Source organism: Bubalus bubalis, chromosome 15, assembly GCF_019923935.1.
Source record: "Bubalus bubalis isolate 160015118507 breed Murrah chromosome 15, NDDB_SH_1, whole genome shotgun sequence".
In the NCBI taxonomy this organism is placed as follows: Eukaryota; Metazoa; Chordata; class Mammalia; order Artiodactyla; family Bovidae; genus Bubalus; species Bubalus bubalis.
The window spans coordinates 27,301,729-27,322,855 of NC_059171.1; the positions used below are offsets into that span (position 1 = coordinate 27,301,729).

General features: G+C 36.9%; 1 protein-coding gene across 3 annotated transcripts; it reads left to right on the forward strand.

The window, feature by feature from the left end:
- Positions 1 to 1,443: 1,443 nt before the first annotated feature.
- Positions 1,444 to 21,127, forward strand: EBAG9 (estrogen receptor binding site associated antigen 9). 3 transcript variants are annotated; one of them, XM_044928625.2, is made up of 7 exons: positions 1,444 to 1,462; positions 7,813 to 7,910; positions 10,759 to 10,837; positions 11,601 to 11,759; positions 13,254 to 13,361; positions 14,895 to 14,986; positions 19,456 to 21,127. In XM_044928625.2, exons 2-7 carry the CDS (start codon positions 7,828 to 7,830, stop codon positions 19,574 to 19,576), a joined length of 642 nt encoding a protein of 213 aa, XP_044784560.1. In that variant the 5' UTR covers positions 1,444 to 1,462; positions 7,813 to 7,827; the 3' UTR covers positions 19,577 to 21,127. The 3 variants fall into 3 exon arrangements, with proteins under 3 accessions (XP_044784560.1, XP_044784559.1, XP_006069652.1); XM_044928624.2 differs by lacking the exon at positions 1,444 to 1,462 and adding an exon at positions 1,487 to 1,692; XM_006069590.3 differs by lacking the exon at positions 1,444 to 1,462 and adding an exon at positions 1,929 to 2,281.

Genomic DNA, 21,127 nt, shown 5'->3' on the forward strand with positions numbered 1-21,127 from the left:
ATTTGAAGAAATTAAGGGCTAGAACAGGTGTTTAAGGGACTGTGGAGGGCAAAGTGGACTTCAGGAGCTATGGTTACTAGGAATGATGTAGTGGTAATGTAGTAGCAACAGCTCTTATTTAAGAATGTTTGCTGTACACCAGGTCCTGCCCTAAGAACTTTATAAGCTTTGACCATGAAGTAGGCACTATTACGTCCATTTCACTGATGAGCAAAATGAGGTTTAAGAACATAATACCTTATTCAAGGTTGTTACATAGAATAAATCCAAAACAAAGTCATAAACATTCTCTTTCTTCCCCTCTTGAGGATAAACAAGTTAAATGAATAGAAATGTGGTACAGATTTGGAGGGTAGAAGTGGTGAAGATATTAATACTATAAAGTAAAATAGGGAGATAAGTGTTGGTCAGGGTGACAGAACGATAGTTGTAGCCAAATAAAAGGAGAAAAAAGGCTGGTTGGGGAACAATTTGCAAGAACAGCTTTCAGGTTTTGACTATATAAATTTCTAACCTCCCTCACTGGTCACTTTACAACAGTGAAGCAGTTACTTCAGGGCCCCTTACCCACAACATCAAAGGATCTTAGCCTTTTCATAGCAAATGGCATGAAAAGAAAAAAACAATCAGGCTTCAAAGAGAAAATCATAGAAAACACCTTAGTTTGAAGGAAGACTAACTTGGTAAGCAAGAGAGAAACAAAGGCAAGCACACGGTGAAATGCCACTTTTTAACTTCCAGTTAAAGGAAATTCCACCAAAAATTACTTGCAGAAGCCTAAATTGTGAATTAAACTCGGGGTTTCGCACCTGTACAGTGGTAGATTGAATGAGATCTGGCCTACCCAGGTCCAATATCCAGACACATGGGCCTCCCTCATTTTTGGCAATCTAGGCTCAGAGGTTAAAGCATCTGCCTGCAATGTGGGAGACCTGGGTTCAATCCCTGCGTCGGGAAGATCCCCTGGAGAAGGAAATGGCAACCCACTCCAGTATTCTTGCCTGGAGAATCCCATGGACAGAGAGCCTGGTGGGCTACAGTCCACGGGGTCACAAAGAGTCGGACACGACTGAGCGACTTCACTCACTCAAATACGTATTTATTTCTCTTGGTTCCATCTGGTAGGGGGATTCTGTAGGTTTAACGAAAAAGGGTATAGTTTGGAGCTGAGGCTCTGTGCACAGAAAGTAGAGAAAACGGGAGCAGTCCATCCACTCCACAAAAACAGCAGTCTGCGCTGACAGAAACGGTCACAAAAAACCTACTCCTAACCCAGCCCCAGCAGCTGCCACGCCAGCCGCCGCCGCTCGGCCCGCCCCCCAATGCTCATTGGTTCTCAGCCCCGACGCCGGACCCATAACCTCTTACCTATTGGACCAGACAGGACCTGGGGCGGGGTGCGGAAGTGAGAGCTTGGGACTCCTGAGAGCCGCCTTCTGGAGCGAAGGAGGAGGGGCAGGAGGTGGGACCAGGGGAGGGTTTCCCGAGGAGGGGGCGGCTATGGCAGCTGCGCGGAGGCAGCGGCGGCTTAGACAGAGCGCGCGCCCGGCTTTGAATGAGCAGGGCTGGGACTGAACCGGCGGAGCGCGAGCGCGAGGAAGCGACCGGCAGCGCGCGTACGCGCCTTGCGTGCGCGCGCGGCTCGCGGCAGCTCGGAGCCTCCGCCGGGCGGGCGGGGAGGGGGAGGGGCAGGTGAGTGTGTGCGGCTCGCGCGCCCTCGAGGGGCTTCTCTCCCCAACCCCCATCCAGATCTGGACCCGGGTCTTGAGGAGGGGGGCGGGGTTGTCCTCTGCTCTTCTCGGGTTAGCTCTCCTCTTTGCCCCGCACTTCCCGCCCTCCCACCTTCCTTTTCTTTCACCCGGTCTTCCCCCCAACCCAGGCCGACTGCCACTCTAGGATACTGTTTCCGGGTCAGGGTGACCTCTGGGGTGAGGGACCTGCGACCCGGAGCGGGCCCCGGTCGAGCAGCCTTCACCATGCTTCTCTCGCGTGGGAGAGCGGCTGGCGGGGCCCCGGCCCAGAGTCTCCCCTCTCCCCAGATCTGCCCCCCCAAGGGGAAATTTGCCCCTTCTTCCTGCCCTTCCTCTACAGGCCTTGCTCCTTCCCAGACAGATTTTTCCAAAATCCAAATCCCAGTCCACTGGGCACCCACTTGGAGCAATTGAGAGCGTTTCACCGAACGCCGTACGTATGGCGTCGGATTGTATAACCTGAAAACGCTTCTGTCGATTTTTGCATCTGTACAGTGGGTATGATTTTTTTTTTCATCAGTTAATTTCAGGTGGGTAATCTGAAGTTAAAGCATTGTAGTTTTGAAACTCGTTCCTTTTGAGCCTTATCAGGAGACTTTGCTCTGCCTTTATAAGAGCCTCGGTGGTGTTCGAGGGTCTGGCTTTGAGTTGCCGGAGGCGGTCCGGTGTTGAACTTTACCACCTGCTCTCACATTCTACTTCTTGTTCCCTTTCTCTTGCCGCTGCTGAACTTTGGTTTTTCAGATTTGAGTGAGGTCAGGTGGTTTTATTTTTGGAGCCTTGCGATATACCGTAACCTACTTTAGAGAGTTACAAACTTAATTTAAGGATTTCTGTACTGTAGTAGATCATATGGAGTTTCAAATTTTGATATTAGGAAAATTCAGAACTATCGTTTTAGAAATTCAGCAATTAATGACTTGTTTAGTGTGTTCCAACATAGATTTTGGCTTGGCTTATTTAACGATTTATGACATAGTATGATATAGTGACTACAGAAAAGCAGTTTACATGGAATTACAGGGAGGAAAGGTACATTTAATCTTTCAGATTCTAATGCAGCATTCTTTTTTAAAATTGTAGGTGAATCTTTTTCACTTTACATAGCCAAGCTGTCATTGCTATTGATTTCCTAGAGAGATTATTTGTCCTTGATGCTTATTTCGGCTTTATCTCAGGGTTTTGTATTTTTGTAGTAATTTTTAAGGAAATCTTAATTTTAAAATTGCTTTAGCATTTCTCAGTCCTAGTAAGTAGTTTGAAGCAGTCAAAATGCAGGTAGCCTAAGATGTACTTCTCAGATGAGTGATCTAGAGAGCATTTCAAAAATCAGCTGAGGCATTGAGTGTCAAAGAGGTCTCTTAAATGGGATGTGGTGTGGGAAGAACCTTGGCTTTGGGGTCAGTCTCTTTAACTTCCGGGTGAGTGAATGTGAGTTTCACTAGTAGTTGAGCCTCATCTTGTTAAATGGGAATAGTGAAACTCACCTCCTTTGTCCTTAGGATTCCCGTGAGACTATAGAAACAAAATAGATTGTCTTGGACTGTATTGAGTGCTCAAGGAATGATAATTTCCCTTCCTTCAGCAAATATTTGAATACCTGCCATGTGCTTGACATTGGCTAAGACCTAGAAATAACCAAACTGAGCAAGACTGATGGGGCTCTGCCTTCCTAGACCCTTGCATTGTCACTAGCTTTTGACACTTGAGCAACAGCGTGGTCTGTGTACTGGGTCAGTAGCATTTCCTGTCACCCAGGGTAGTAGTATCTGTTACAGAGTGGATACTTGAACTGGATTGGAACAGTAAGTAAACACAGGTCCCAAAGAATATTCCTGCCTTCAAATCAGTGTAATTGATAAAATAAAAAATGTTGCTTGATGTGGTTAACTTGATTACATTTACCCACCTTTCAGTTGCAGTTGGTCAGAAAATTTATCTTGAAAATTATAATACCATCATTGAATTGCTAAGATAGTTTATTGTTAGTGAGGTATTCTTGGTTTTTGAATTAAATAGATCTAGGTTTGAATCTCAGAGAAGGCAATGGCACCCCACTCCAGTACTCTTGCCTGAAAAATCCCATGGATGGAGGACCTGGTGGGCTGCAGTCCATGGGGTCACTAAGAGTCGGACACAACTGAGCGACTTCACTTTCACTTTTCACTTTCACGCATTGGAGAAGGAAATGGCAACCCACTTCAGTGTTCTTGCCTGGAGAATCCCAGGGACGGGGGAGCCTCGTGGGCTGCCATCTATGGGGTCGCACAGAGTCAGACGACTGAAGGGAGGTAGCAGCAGCAGGTTTGAATCTAGATCATTGGGTGTGAAAACATAAGCTTACTCTTTGTGCTTCAATTCTATGAAAAGAGAACAATAATATCTATCTCATAAAATGGCTTTATGGGTTGAGAGAATACCTAGTGCTTGGCACATAGTAGCTGATCAGTGAATATTAGTTTTTCTCTTTTATTAATCGTAAAAGCAAATTTTCCATAAAATGAAGATATTTTTAACTGCTAGGGAGAGAATTCTGTTCTGGTGTCAGTAATAGTCCCACTTGACAATTTACTGTTGAAACAAAACTTTAGATTTTATTTGTAGGCATCATTAGTCATTCACATTGAGAGTACTTATTGAAAATGACACATAGCAGTATTTATGGCAGGGTGATGACCGTTGTTACCAAAACTCCACATGAAACTTATTCTCAAATCTTCATTCATATACATCCTGAGACTGACTCTCCGCTCCAGTCCTTAAATATTAAACATCTTCTTCCTTCAAACATCCTGAGAGAGGGTCTCCTCAACTCTTTCCCCTTTTCCCCTTAATGCCACATGCTCTGCAGTTTCTTTCCTAGCTATCTTTTTTGTTTATATTTTTTTCCTGAAAATTCTAAATCTTCATTTAGGAAGTTTGCTTTCTTTTGGTTGAGTTTAATCCTTGACAAATCAGCCTTAAAATGAAGCTTTTATTCATCATCTTAATTGTTCAGATTATTCTATTTGTATGGAAGCAATCAAATCTTTCTTCCAGGTCTTACTTTGCAAATAGTAACTGGCAAGGTAACATGAACAAGATCCTCACAGGAAGGATTGTGCTGGAAGAATACAGTATATAGAAATAACTAAGGTACAAAATGGAAAAGATAGGTACAGTAAGAGAAAAATACTGGAATTAAAACTTTGCAGTAGTTCAGCAATAAGTAATGAAGTCTTATGCCTGGGAGACCTCAGTGGAAATAGGAAAGAATATGGGCATTATTAGGAAACAGGATAAAGTCTTTTTTTGTAGTTGGCATATAAGGGGATAAGACAAAGGAGGAGTCAAAGTTGTTGCATTTTTTGAACCTCTGTTGGGTGGTTTATCACTAGTAAACCACTGTTTGGAGATGTTTTTGACAGAAATAAGTTACTTGAACAGTGAGATTTTTAATATATTTTTTTTGTTCAATTTCTTTTAGAGTAACTGTTCTTTTCATCCTCTCAATTAGTAAACCAACTCCAGAAATCAAGGACTTGACCGTTGTTTCATGTACTTATTTACTATTGTGTATCTGCTTTGGTGAAGTGCCTATGCACAGCTTGCACCCATTTTTTAAAAATTAGGTTTTCTTACTGCATTTTGGGAGAACCTTATATATTCTGGATACAAGTCCTTTATCAGATATATGCTTTGCAAAAGTTTTCTCCTAGTCTGTGGCCTGTCTTTATATTCCCTTAACAGTATCTTTGAATTATATAAATTTTTAATTTTGATGAAGCCCTGTTTATCCATTTTCTTTTAATGGATTGTACTTTTGGTGTCATTATCTAAAAAACTCTTTTCCTAACCCAGGTCACAAAGATTTTGTCCAATTTTGTTTCTCTAAGCACTTTTGTAATTAGGTTTTATATTTACATATGCGATCCATTTTGAGTATTTTTTGTAAATGGCATGAAATATGGATTGTAATTCTTCGGGTTTTGGTGGCTTTTTTTTTTTTGCATATGGATATCCAGTTTTTCCATTACTTTTTGTCAAAAAAACTCTTTTCTCCACTGAATGGGTTTTACATCTTCATAAATTTCAGTTCTTCATATTTTATGGGCCTATTTCTCTACCTTCCATTTGTTCCATCGATCTGTTTATCAATCTGTTTATCAGTCGACTCCAGTACTATACCATTTTGATTACTGCAGCTTTATAACAAATCTTGGAATCAGGTAGTATTAGCCCATCTGCTTTGATATTTTTCAACATTGTTTGACCATTATAGATCCTTTATATTTCTATATGAATCTTAGAATTAGCTTATCGCATTTTAGAGGAAAAAGCCTCCTGAGATTTTGATTGGGATTCCATTGACTCTAGTTCAATTTAGAGTGATTCGCTATCTTAATAGTATCACGTCTTTGAGCCCTGAAAGGTCTTTTTAAAAATTAATAAGGGTCTTTAAATTTCTCTCAGCAATATTTTGTAGTTTCCAATATATATGTTTTTCATTAGATTTGTCCCTAAGTACTTCATATGTTTTGTACTCTTACAGATTTCTTAAAATTTTAGTGATTGTTGTTGCTACCATATAAAAATACTGTTGATTATAGATTCCATTGAATTTTCTACATAGAGTATAGATACAGTTTTACTTCTTCCTTTCTAATCTGAATGCGTTTTATTTTCTTTTCTTGCTCGATTGCACTGGCCATACAGTGTTGAGCAGAAATGGCAAAAACAGATGTGCTGGTGGGAAGTAGCCAGTTTTTCACTGTTAAGTCTCAAGTTACTATAGGCTTTTCATAGGTGTCCTTGGTGCGGTTGAGAAAGTTCCCTTCTATTTCTAGTTGGTTGTGAGTTTTTAAGGAGTTTTGTGTCTGTGTTCATAAGATACTGGTCTTCAGTTTTCTTTTCTGGTAATGTCTTTGGTCTAGATTAGTATCAGTGTAATGCTAGCCTCAAAGAGTGAATTAATAAATAATCCCTTTCCTTCAGTTTTCTGGCAGTTTGTATAGAATTGGCACTACTTCCTAAGTATTTGGTAGAATTCACTCATGAAACCATCTGGGCTTAGGGGATTTTTAAGTATAAATTAAATATCTTTAATAAATTTAGAGATTTTCAAGTTATCTCTGTCTTCTTGCTGTGTTTTCATAACTTGTTTCTTTCAAAGAATTTGTTGATTTCATCTTGTCAAATACAGGGATAAAGTTATATTTTCTCAATATCCTCTTCATATTTGCAGACTCTGGTAATGTCACCTCTCTTTTCTGATATTGGCATAATTTGTTTTTAGGGACATATGTTTTGGATTGTTATGTACTTTTGATTAACTGACCCCTTTATCATTATGAAATGAGCATTTTTATGCCTGCTAATGGTATTTTCCCTAAAAATCTACTCTCTGACATTGAAATATTTTAACCTTTTGCTTTTCTGTTGAGTATTTTTTATCTCCTTTGTTGGCTTTTTGACTGTAACTGGACTTTACCCCTCAGAGAATATGACTTAATAGATTTGCTGGTGCTGGGCCCTATTTCTTTAAATATGTGTGGGCCACTGGACTAGATGATCTCTGTAGTTCTAACTTGTTAACTGTGTGCTTTTAAGTTATTTGACTTCTCTTAATTTCCTCACCTATAAAATGGGTATAATGAAATGTATCTAGAAGTTGAAAAAGTTTAAAAGTATTTTGAATAGTATTACTATGTTCATATGATTCAAATTTCAAAAGATAAGGAAGACTCAGTACATTCTGTTTCATACACTTTGATTTTTCCTAGAAAACAAATTATAAATAAATTGTAAATAAATATTTAAGTACAACTTAGAAAACCACTCTGAGAATATTTTGAAAAGGCTTTTTTCCTCTCAACTGTTGAAAACTCTTCAGAACTTTCTTGTCAATATGATTTACATTTTAATTTTTAAATTTACTGTGTTTTATCTGTGCTGTTTAAAAGAAAGTAAAAATATGTCTGATTTTTACAGTTCAAAATAGGACTTTTCAGGTTGACTTCAGAACATAAATATAGCTTATGAAATCACCCTAATGCATTTATTTTTGTGCTTTTTTCTACAGGTTTTGCTTTCCATCATGGCTATCACACAGTTTCGGTTATTTAAAGTTTGTACCTGCCTAGCAACAGTATTCTCATTCCTAAAGAGGTTAATATGCAGGTAAAGAAATTTTATGTTCAGATTGATCTGGTTACCTTCTTGCTAATTTTGGATACCTTCATAACTTCAAAAAGGCAGGGCATATTATATTTAAGCTAAGCATCTTGATTGCAGTATTCATACATTAATCTCTAGTATTTTTTAAAATATTTTCTCAGATTTTTATGTTTTTTCAGATCTAGAAAGTAGAGGTTCAGGTCTTTTCATCAGATTCTTACATCTTCCATTAAAATAGCATTCTGTACTGTAGAATTTCAGAGATAAGCAAACCAACTTTCATATTGTAATCATCATGAAGTTTTTATGTACATAAGTGTTGTATTATCAGGATATTTTTAAGATGATTAGGTGGAATTAGGCATAGGTATTTCTTTACATAGTACATTATGAGTGTTATGTTTATATTGGAAAAAGACAAGTTTAACAGAAAAACCCCAAAGAAAATAGATTTTCTTTCTTTCTTTCTTTCTTTTTTATCTTTTAAATAATATTCCAGAATGTACAGGGAGTCCAGGCTAGGTAAGTCCTTCTGCTTCAGTAAGTCATTCAGAGACTTGTATTCCTTCTATTTTGTCATTCTCCTGTACCCAAGAGATACAGTTCCTGAATGGTATGCCAGGGCACTTCAGGGCTCACATTACAGTCACAGGGGTACTGAAGGATACTCTAAATTTCTAACAAAACACACCGAATGTGATAATGTCTATTGAACATTATACAATCTCTTGGCTCAAGATAGTTCACGTTTGTAGCATTAAATCTTGCAGTATTACTTTTGATGATGTTCTTGAATATTTGAGATAAGTTTTTGTTTACTTGTATTTGGAATGACCTATCTTTACAAAGCTAGGATTTTAGGTTGTAATTAAGAGCAAGCACTAAATCAGAATTAACATAGAACAGAAAATGAAGCTGACAGAATCCAGTCTGATTCCAAGGCTTGAGAAGCTATACAGTATCCAACAGGTACACACATTCTATTAGTAAGTTGTTGTAGTTATTAAAGAATGAAATGAAAATGTTTTTTCTCTAATTTCATATGTGTTTTTTCCTAATGGCTACTAAGCAGATAGGACATACATAAGTATTGTTTGGGCCTACGTACTTAATCAGTGGAACTGTTAGGTATTTCCTTTGGCCTAGAGTACTGTGAAAAAAGCACCTACAGAGGAAGAGTTGGATAGAGAGGAAATGGAGGGTAGTCAGCTCTCTTTTTAGTGGATATGATGTAGAAAGTACACATAATTCTGTTCACAGCCTACTGTCCAGAGCTTAGGCACCTAGCTACAAGGGAGGCTAGGAAATGTATTCTCTGACTAAAGGGCCATTTTATAACTACTAAAACTCTGAGGATTAAGTGGCATAGAATTTATTGTTAGAAGTAGTATGACCAGAAAATAACCAGGTTAAAGCAGGGTGAAAAAGGGTATTAATGCCAGGAGACTAGAGATTGAAACAAATAAGTTGTTTTAACTGTGGTGATAAATTCTAGGTGTTTTTCTCTTTGCATCTGTTATTTCAAAAAATTTTTGTTGAATATAGGTTACTTTTAATATAAGATATTGCAAATTTCTATCATCTATACGTATTTCCCTGGTATCTCAGTGGTAAAGAATCCACCTGCAATGCAGGAGATGTGGGTTCCATCCCTAGGTAGGGAAGATCCCTGGAGTAGGAAATGGCAACCTGTTCCATTATTCTTGCCTGGAAAATTCCGTGGACAGTGGAGCCTGGCAGGCTACAGTCCCTGAGGATACAAAGAGTCAGACATGACTGAGCACATACACATGCATTATCACTATAAATTTCTCTTGTAGTGTAAGCATATTTAGGATTGATTGTATGTTCGATTTTAAAGGAAACTGACTCTTTGTTAGAATAAGCTTTTCTTAATTGTCAGAAGGAACCTATATCATGTGCTCTAAAATACAGGTTTACATCATAAATTTAGAAAGTAGACTATAATACTTGTTTATGCATCCTTTAAACAAATAAAATAGGATTTCTAAACTTAGCTGACTTTATCAACTAGCTCTAAGCAGTTGTTTCATAGATTATTTGACATGAAGCAAGTGACTGATCATTTATAATAGCTATCATTTTTTAATGTCATTAAAAAGCAGGCACAGTCTCATGTCTAACTATTTTAAATATGTCAGTTAAATCCTCACAACAACCTTGCAAAAGTCAGTTTGAATACCTGCCTTTTACAGATGAGGATACTGAGGCTCAGACATAGGTAATTCTAACTAGATTCATAATAGAAGTAACATTGAAAACCATGGTTTACACAGATTCCATTGCCCATGGTCTTAACAATTCTATGACAATACCTATCTTGTTTCGTGTAGTACTTCACTAATCCTTGAAAGTTACTGGGTACAGTTTACAATTCAACCCAGTGATTTTCAAACTTTTTAATAGTTTAATAGTAATCTTAATAAGAAACCAACTATGTAAAACAAACAAAAGCCAGGCTACCCTGGTTAAAAGAGCGTAGACATCCCAGAGCATCACCTACAGAACTCACAGAACTCTCAGGAGTGTGATTTGAAACCAGTTTCTGGTTTTGTTTTTGGCTTTATGGTCCTCCTGAGTTTGACTCTAATTCTGAATCCTAAGCCAAAAAGCAGTGTGATATTCTGGTCCAATATTTAAAAACATTGAAAAGATATCTAATATATGCCTTTCTTTTCATATATTAAGGAACAGCTGTTAATTATTAAAGTAAATAATTTAAAGCTGCAGAAGACCTTCTCTATAAGTTTTAAGTTACTGTCTTTAGTGCTTTTACTTATGCTTGTTTTGGTGGTTTCTTGAAATAAATTATTTCATATTTTTGTTTTAGATCTGGTAGAGGACGGAAATTAAGTGGAGACCAAATAACTTTGCCAACTACAGTTGATTATTCATCAGTTCCCAAACAGGTAAAACTTTTTTTGTACGTTGAATAAGTGCTCCCAAACCATATTTTTCACACTGGGTTGCAAACCATTAATATGTCATGAAATTAATTTGGTAGTCATCGTCAGGATTTTATTGTTTTATTGTTAAATTTCTTTATTCTAAAATTTTAACTTTATTCTTTATTTTCTATTTCTCTGCTGAGATTTTCTATTTTTTTCTTTGGTTTTAAGAGTGTTTGCTGTTGCTTATTGGAGCATTTTTGCAATAACGTATTTAAAGCCTTAGATAATTACATCATTCGTATCATCTTGGGTTTGGTGTCTGTTGCTTGACTTTTTCCATTCAAGTTGAGATTTGTTGATTCCTTGTTTGCTGAATAATTTCAAGTTATTTCATGGATTTTTTTGATATTATGTTTGGGACTATATCTTATTTAAATCCTATAAAAATGTTATTATTTATTATTTTATCAGGTAATAAACCTACTTAGGGATAGATTGTAAGTTCTAGTCCTCTTTCTGTGGGCTGTAGTTCTAATGTCAGTTGAGTTTTTGAAGCATTTTCTTTTGCTTTGTTTGGTTGTTTTTTACTTTAATGGTTGGAACAGAATGTCTAACTCACAGAGTGTTTCTTTCTTAACTTTTGATCTAGTTTTGCTATCTGGCATAAAATGTATATTTTCCCATTGGTCAACAAATTTTGAAAAAACCACTGTTTTAGAAAGCTCATTTTTGTAATGAATGATGAAATTTTTGACTGACAATGCTGATCATTTAAATTTAGACAGATGTGGAAGAGTGGACTTCCTGGGATGAGGATGCACCCACAAGTGTCAAGATTGAAGGAGGGAATGGGAATGTGGCAACACAACAAAATGCTTTAGAACAACTGGAACCTGACTATTTTAAGGACATGACACCAACTATAAGGAAAACCCAGAAGGTACGTTAAAGATGTGTGCTCTTGGAAATTAAACCATTAGACTGCTTTTCAGATTCTTATAATTAAAACTAGACAGTATACTTAGTACTTGGTAGAAAGCCGATTTCTAACTGTCAGTTGCGTTTTTTGTCATATTAGAGAAGTTTATATACTCAAGTGAGCTGGCCTGGTAAATTGTAAATTGTACCCCCACATCTTTTAAAATTATATCTAAGCGTTCATAGAAATCCTCCTGTATGTCAGATTCTAGACTCCAGTCTCTACTGTGAAGACTAAACTGAATAAGATACAGTTCTAGCCTTAAAAGAATTCATAGTATAGTGATATCCACAAACCAATAATACTGATAGTATCCATTGTTTATAACATTATCAGACTGATGCAGGGCTCTGAGAACTTAGAGTAATTGTGATGGGTTTGCATAGTCATTCACAGTTTATTTTATCCCTTTTGAATTGAATGTGGACAGTCACTTCAATATGCAGGAAATTATTAGCAAAAGAACAATGGCTAAGCAGTTTTCTTTCTTTTTATCAAAATAGTACATGTACATTTAAAATTTATTTTTAAATTAAAGATATAGAAAAGCTTATAATGAAAAGCAATAGACTTCTGCCCCATCATTCTTCAAACCAGTTCTACTAAAAGCAGCCACTCAAAACTTTTTCTGTTTATCTGTATACAGTATTCTTATCTTGCTATTCCTAGGCCAGTCACAGGTATTGTCTACCAGCTTCACACTGTGGTAAATGGAGGTTTATTTCATACCACCCTTACACCCATTTCAAATAATGTAATGCTGTTATTCCCATCTACCTCATCAGTCATCCTGCTGTTTCAAAAAAAAAAAAAAAAATTTACTTTAAGTGCGATTTCTTATTCAATCAAGCATAGAAAATATTTCTTATGAATATATTTCATAAAATGAGAACACTGTTTATTCTGCAGTTCTCTAATAGGGTTTTCACCCTCTTCTACCGTCCAGTCAGTTTTAGCTGTACATTTATTTTTAGATGTTCAAGGCTGATAACATTGACATACTATTATCATACTTGTTTTTATTTGTCCAAATGTCTCAGTGCTGAAAAGCATTAAGTTGTATATTTTTCAAGGAGTTTTAAGTGAATTTCTTAGTAGATGAATGCTTTTTGTTTTGAAAGTCTATTAATGCTTTTAATAGGAACTTAGTATGTTACAAGTAATACCTTAGTAAATTAGAATGAAAGTACTTTTAAGGTACAAAGCTAATACTACTGGCTTGAAAGAGTTAATGTATTCATAGATAGCCACATGCTTAGAGAGCTGGTTATACTTTTGGTAGGACAGTGACCCTATCCTACCAGAGGATATACTTTAAGAAAATATAGAACAGGAAAGAAAGGCAGAACATATTTTGAATAATTATAAAATGCTTTGGTCAGTTAATTCATTTGTCTCTTTTTATAGAGTGGTGTGTAAAATGTTTCCATAATTCTATTTCAATTAATCTTTCAGATCATCATTAAGAAGCGAGAACCATTAAATTTTGGCATCCCAGATGGTAGCACAGGCTTCTCTAGTAGACTAGCAGCTACACAAGATATGCCTTTCATTCATCAATCTGTAAGTATATTAATTGTATCTAGGCAAGAGCTTTTTTTTTTCATTTCTGTTTTCTTTAAGGAAAAAGAAAAAAATTAAAATGACTTGAACATAGTATTTGTATGACTTTGGAACTGGTTTAGCAGATCAAGAGCAGTTGCCAGTCCTGTCCTTTTATGAGACTCTGAATTACATCAGATACTAAGATCAGAGTCCATTGCACACATAAAAGATGGAGACAAAAATGTGAAAATATAAAAGTATGATCTTTAAAGAGATTACCCCTAAAATTTAACCTCAATAGCAGCTTGTTTTTAAGTAAATTATGAATTAAGTTAAAGACTTATGTACATTTAAAGTGTGGTTTAACTTAAAATGGATTTGACTTAAATACAACACTTTTAAGGACAAAAGTAGTGAAGAAGGCATATGTTTTCACCTTTGGAGGCCATCAGATTCATCTTTGAAGCTTTTGAGACACATCACTGTCCAAACCCCTCCCCAGCTTTTAAGAATTGATATGTTTTGATTATTTTATGCAGTTATCTTATGCATTTAATTATTTCCTCACTAACTAAACATTCCAGAATGAGCATTTTCATTGGTTTGTGGAAGGAAAAAGTGAACCTAGAGGCCTGGCCTGGGGAATAGTGGAAGCTAGTGTGGCCTGCCTAATGGTATCAGGTAAGACAGACAAAAGGAAGCACAGTACAAAAGAACTCCAATAAAGAGTAAACTTTTCCTGACTTGTCATTTTTGCATGGGACCCAGACAATAAGTGCCATTAAAAAGTCTAGAAAATTACTTGTGCTTAAAGGGAGATGACTGTACTAGGTTGGAAATGTAGGTTCTTCGAGTTCACCTCCCCAGCCCAAGAGTAGTCCAGTCAAGCATCTCTAATCCAGTGTGGGGTCAGCCTCTCTCTTCTCTTTCCCCCACTTACACACTCCTTCATCTTACTCAAGAGAGAGAGAGAAACAGAAGATATGTCCTATTCTTATTTTTTCCAAACTAAAGTAGGAGAAAGTAAAGGAAAAGTTAGGAGAGTAAAGGAAAAGTTAGTATATTAAAGGAATATCCTTTAAAACATGAAATGGGAAGAAAGCTGGACTTGCTAAGACTTGCGTATGGAAGGTCATGTGTCTCAGGAAACCCCTTAGTTCCAGGCACACCAGGGGCAGTCATTTGATCCTGTAGAGGATGTGATAAGAAAGTGAAAAAGACACAGGGCAGTGATGAGGTCTGAGTTATGCTTTAAAATATATCCTCTTCTTGACCACTGAGTGGAAAAAGGATGAAGCGAAGTTAGTCTCTCAGTCGTGTCTGACTCTTTGTGACCCCAAAGACTGGGGCTCGCCAGGGTCTTCTATCTGTGGGATTCTCCAGGCAAGAATACTGGAGCGGGTTACCATTTCCTTTTCTGGGAGATCTTCCTGACCCAGGGATCGAACCCAGGTCTTCTGCACTCCAGACTGCAGGTAGACTCTTTACCGTGTAAGCCACCAAGAATGGCTCTTGACTGTTGTAATTTTGTTTTGTTTCGTTTTATTGTAGCCTGAATTAGGTGACTTAGATACCTGGCAGGAAAACACCAATGCTTGGGAAGAAGAAGAAGATGCGGCCTGGCAAGCCGAAGAAGTTCTGAGGTATTTGAGTAATATTTACACTGTTGCTGGAGTAGAATCAGTTTTGTTCATGTTACATTTAAGGTCAAGAAAATATCTTCTGCCAAATGTTATATTTTTCTTCCTTCTCATTTGAGCCTTATACAATCTGGGATAGTTTTTTTTGTATTTCAGACTACATGTACTATTTTATATGATTAAAGCCTCACAGAAACCAACAATTTAAAGCATTATAGATACAAAAGAATAATTTACTAACGAAGAAGGAGATTGTCTACATACAGACACCATATTGTACTGTATGCTTTATACTTCATTCCCTATAAAATGTATCTCTTGAAATGTCCTGCTATGAAATGTGAGTCACGACGATGTATTAATATTTTCTCTGGGTCAGAAATTACACCTTTAGTTTTGTTTCCCGTGGTCTAGCGTAGTCCAGCCCTGCTCATTCAAGTATAGTAGTGAATAGCACCACTGTGTTTTGTGGTTGTGTCCGGCCTTGGCTGCTGCACGCGGGATCTCTCTTGCAGTGCTTGGACTCTGTTGCAGCGCTTGGGCTTAGTTGCCCGTGGCCTGTGGGATCTTAGCTCCCTGTGCATGTGTGCTCAGTCGCTAAGTTGTCTCCAGCTCTTTGTGATCCCAAGGACTGTAGCCTGTCGGGCTCCTCTGTCCATGAGATTTCCCAGGCAAGAATACTGGAGTGTGTTGCCATTTCCTTCTCCAGGGGATCTTCCCAACCCAGGATCAAACCCAAGTCTCCTGCATTGGCAGGCGGGTTCTTAACCCCTGGACACCAGGGAAGCCCCCAGCACTGCTATTTGAAAGTAATGTGTGCTGCACTCTACATCTGCATGTGCGTTTCACCTGAGGTACTTGAAAGTCCTGAGGTAGATAACATAAGTCATAATACTGACTGCCTTCTCTACAGAAGATACTTTTTCTGGAGGTTTACAAGTTTGTTTTTGTTAGTTATGTTCTTTTTTCTTTGTTTTTGTGAAGAGTAAACTTAATTCTTGCTACTACTGCATTAGATCAAAGAGTAAAAAGAAAATTTACCTTGAGAGTTTGTGACTGTTATCACTGATAAAAACTCTATGTAAATATATCTGAATTACTTTTGCATTTTAAAGATGATAAAGTAAAATATAGCAGTATGTTTTCTTCAAATATGGTTTTTATAATTGGGATAAAAAATGAATTACCCTTATCTGACCATCTTGAAACAACTGGTTTCATTTTTGTATTTTCCTTTCCCATGTTTACCAATAAATTGTAATTACCTTGAGTAGCCAGCAGAGGGTGCAGTTAAATAACTGTGAGTTAAGACTGACTTTTTTGGTCTTGTCAGTACTGTTTTCAGCATTTTTTTTTTAAACAGAAGGAGGTCACATTATAAAAGTCAGTAAAGGTGTGAGAGTTTTAAATATTTAGTTCCTGTTTGATAATCATTCAGTATAAAGGAAACAGTTTTAAAATTGTAAACAGCAACATTTATGTTCCATGAATTGTCAAAAAAACATGTCACTTTTTAAACTCTGTTTCTTTTGGATATATATCATAGAAGTCTGAGTATTTTTAGAACATTTTGGAATTGGGATTTACTGATGATTGGTTTATCAACCACAAGGATAAAGGAAGGCGCTATTCATTTTGAATCCAATCTTCTTAATGACAGCTCTGTAGAGTTTATGAGTTAACTGATGATAGCTGAACGTTCACGGTATAAAAACCATCTCTTTTTCACCCTGTCATCGTGCACCCTGAACAAAACAAGACAAGACAAAAAAAACCCCCGCAAACTCCGTGCTTTTGAAACAACAGCTTGGGAGGCGGAGACTATTAGTCAGTAATAGACATGCTTCAAGCTGCAAGTTGCATAAGTAGAGCCAAAGACACCTGGAGGCTTCCATATGTTGTTACCACCCCCAGGAGAACACTGAGAATTTTAAAAGTGTATCCATAATCCATGGCTTCTATCCTAGCCTGTTTCCCATTGCTACTTTAAATACTACCAGTACTATGATCAGTATCATTAAGGAAAAAATTCTGGTACTTTAATCATTCCAGACATATATCTGGACAAGAAAAATATATTTTATCAGCACTAATGTCCAAGTTGCCTCTGGTACCAGGAAGATTAATTGTTGATGCTTATATTTCGGCTGGTAACTAGGTCAGAGCTGGATTATCTTATTTGTTTGTAACCTAGCAAGCCTTTCATAATTCTTTTTCTTTTTTCTGCCACTGACATTTTGATGTTTTTAGTGCATATTATCAGTTTTGCTTGAAAGTGAACAGAGCTAGTGAAAAGTAGATTTTTTAAAACTATTCTTTTGAAATTTTAATTAGTTGGTGGTGATGGTCAAAATGTTGCCTAAAGTAAGTCTCTCTACTTTGTTGAATTTTGGTCATCCATACCTCTGCTTACTCCCATTTATAAGTATGACTGAGAATTATATATATACCTTTCACTCACTATAGCCAGCTTTGAGCTATCCCGTGTATGGGTAATCCACGTTAGATTTTTCTATATATAACCCAGCGTTGCCTGTCCTGTGCCCTACAGCTTCCTTCCTCAGCCTTACATGCTTCTTGACTTACTTTCTCAGACCCTAAGCCTTCAGATCCAGGACCAACTTCTGTTCTCCTTTCTCCTATTTCATTACCCTACTCCTATCCCCACTTTCCATACAAGTCAGTCAATAAAGATAGAGCACTTATATGTGGAATCTAAACTATGACACAGGGACTTCCCTGGTGGTCCCAAGGTTAATACTTTGCCTTCCTGTGTAGGGATGCGGGTTCGATGTGGCCAAAAAACCAAAACTCAAAGCAAGCAATATTGTAACAAATTCAGTAAAGACTTTAAAAGTGGTGCACATCAAAAAATCATTTAAAAAATAAATAAAATATGATACAAATGAACCCATCTACGAAGTAGAAACAGACTCACAGACATAAAGAACAGACTTGTGGTGCTGGGGTAGGGTGGGAGGTGGGGGTATGGATGGGGAGTTTGGGATCAGCAGATGGAAACTATTATATACAGAATGGGTGAACAATGAGGTCCCACTGTGTAGCACACAGACTACATTCAGTATCCTGTGATAAACCATATTGGAAAAGAATATTAAAAAGAATATATATATGTATATATATAACTAAATCACTTTCCTGAACAGTAGAAATTAACAGAACATTGTAAATCAACTATAGTTCAATTTAAAAATCAATAAAGATAGAAGTGTTTAGAGGTTCTATATCAGTAGAGTTAGGGAGGAGCTGGGAGAAGGCACTTCATAAAGTATAATTATTAAATTTCCACCATTCTGTCCCTTCATAATTGAAGTGAAGTGAAAGTTGCTCAGTCGTGTCTCACTCTTTGTGACCCCATGGCCTATACAGTCCATGGAATTCTCTAGGCCAGAATACTGGAGTGGGTTGCCTTTTCCTTCTCCAGGGGAATCTTCCCAACCCAGGAATCAAACCCAGGTCTCCCACATTGCAGGCAGATTCTTTACCAGCTGAGCCACAAGGGAAGCCCAAGAATACTGGAGTGGGTAGCCTATCCCTTCTCAGTGGATCTTCCTGACCCAGGAATCTAACCGGGGTTTCCTGCATTGCAGGTGGATTCTTTACCAACTGAGCTATGAGGGAAGCCCTTCATTAGTAGAGCTAGTTAAATTTTAATCCTTAGAGTTCTAGCTTGTAATTGGAAGGTATGTCTTTGCATTTTCTTTTTGCATTGTGCTCTGTACAATGATATCCTTCAGCTGACAAGCTTTTAACTATTATCATAGCAGGACATTTAATCATAAATATCAGGCTTTTCTCAAAAGGAGATGTGGTCCAATGGAAATAGTGTTTTAGTGAAAATAATCTGAAGAAAAGGAGTCAGGAGATATAGGTTCTTAGCCTTATACTTAATCTTATGACTTTGGCCATTTTACTTAGCCTGAATGCCCCATTTTAGTTATTCTTAAAACAAAGATAATACCTTTTTTATTTTGTAAGTTATGTTCTAAGGATTAAAAGAAGTACTATTTTGAAAATCCTTGAAATTTTCAAAGCAGTGAGAAGAATGAAGACTTTTTAAACTTACATTTGATGATAGTTGAAGGGAAGTGCTCTTTCTTTCTGGACCTTATTTGCCATTTTACCTGTGTAGTGTTCTCTAACGGAGAAGGCAATGGCACCCCACTCCAGTACTCTTGCCTGGAAAATCCCATGGACAGAGGAGCCTGGTAGGCTGCAGTCCATAGGGTCGCTAAGAGTTGAACACAACTGAGCGACTTCACTTTCACTTTTCACTTTCATGCATTGGAGAAGGAAATGGCAACCCACTCCAGTGTTCTTGCCTGGAGAATCCCAGGGACAGGGGAGCCTGGTGGGTTGCTGTCTGTGGGGTCACACAGAGTCGTACACAACTGAAGCGACTTAGCAGCAGCAGCAGTGTTCTCTAAAAGTAAAAATATGCTTCTTTTCAGGCAGCAGAAGATAGCAGACAGAGAAAAGAGAGCAGCAGAACAACAAAGGAAGAAAATGGAAAAGGAAGCCCAGCGGCTAATGAAGAAGGAACAAAATAAAATTGGTGTGAAACTTTCATAACAAATGTTCTTCAGATGTCATAGTGCCAGTGGGAGAAATGCGAGCTCTACAAGCCAAGCAGCATTTGTATGGAGCCAAGAGTATTTTCAGAATACAAATACCCTGCTTGATTTTAATGCATTCATCAGCCAGCCAGGACACCAGGATTCTCTCAAAGCCCCCTGAACTCTTAGTGATTGAGACTCAGAGAACAAAAAAGACTTATGAGACAATATTTTCTTCAGTGTGTTCCAAGTGTACGACAATTGTTTGTTGTAGAGAAATTATTACAAATGGAATATATCAGTACCTCTTCAAGCTAGTGTTTCTAGCTAATTCAATGGGTGTAAATAATTCTATGATGGGAAAGAATTATGCTGTCTATAGTGCTTTCCTTCAATGTGCATAATGTTAAAATAAATAATTTTAAATATTCATTTGTTTCCATGATTACCCAACCTAAATCAGACAGACTTGCAGGGCTTTAACTTCTTATTTCTGTTGTCAGAAGCTCATGTTGGCATATATTTGCTCTGACTTGAACTGGCATTCATTAAGGCATCTGGTCATTTCAGTTTTCAAGAAAATGACATTAAATGCAATAATTTTATTTATCACAAACATTTTATACATCATTGTTTTCTTTTAGATGGTGTTGTAATGTTTTACTTATTTGTAATTTATATTGCATGTATAAACATACCGAAAATAAGCTAAAATGGCAAATTTGTTTTACATTATTATAATTTGTGAGTTTTAAAAGCTAGTATTTGTAGTTTTTCTCTGTCATTGTAGATTTTAAGATGTTATGGTATCTTTAAGTACCTTAGCTCCTCTCTGCCAAAAGCCATTAATTTACAAATGCATAAAGCCTTCAGTTCTACTGTCTCAAAGCTTTTAGATGATTTCTGTATCAGTTTTGTATAATGACATAATGCAAGTTACCTATGTTGTTTACTAAGGTAACGTTGATTTATTAAACCAAGATAGGAATAATAATACTTCTATTTTTGGATGTTGACAAGCTCCAAAATAGTTTTCAGGAAATAGATATAGACTGTGTTCATAGGGGAAAATGTAGATTTGATAGTTTAAAATCTCATTAATTTTGTCTCCCCATTTAAAATACATCCAGCCTGACCTTCTTTAGCTTTGGAATTTAAGATTTTTACTTTCTTAAAAGTTGCTGCCCAAAATTAACATTTTGTGAGTTTTTAAAATGTCATAAATACAAGCCAAATACTGCTAATTCATTGGAATTAAAGTGATATTTCATAGTAAAATCACAAACTATACAATAAACTCCTTAAGTTCTTAGCCTAAGTATCTAGACTAAATGTGGTTGTTTTTTTATTTTCTTAGAATTTTTATTGGAGTACTGTTGATTTACAATGTTGTATAAGTTTCAGATGTACAGCAAAGTGGAATAGGTTGAAATTTAACTTTGGTAAAAAGCTTCCTGTTATAGCCCCAAGCTATATTTTCAGTTATGGTTATTAGAGAGCTTTTGCCAGTGAACTCCCAATTAAATAGAATTAGACTCGAATTTGTAATAATAAATGAATTATTTTA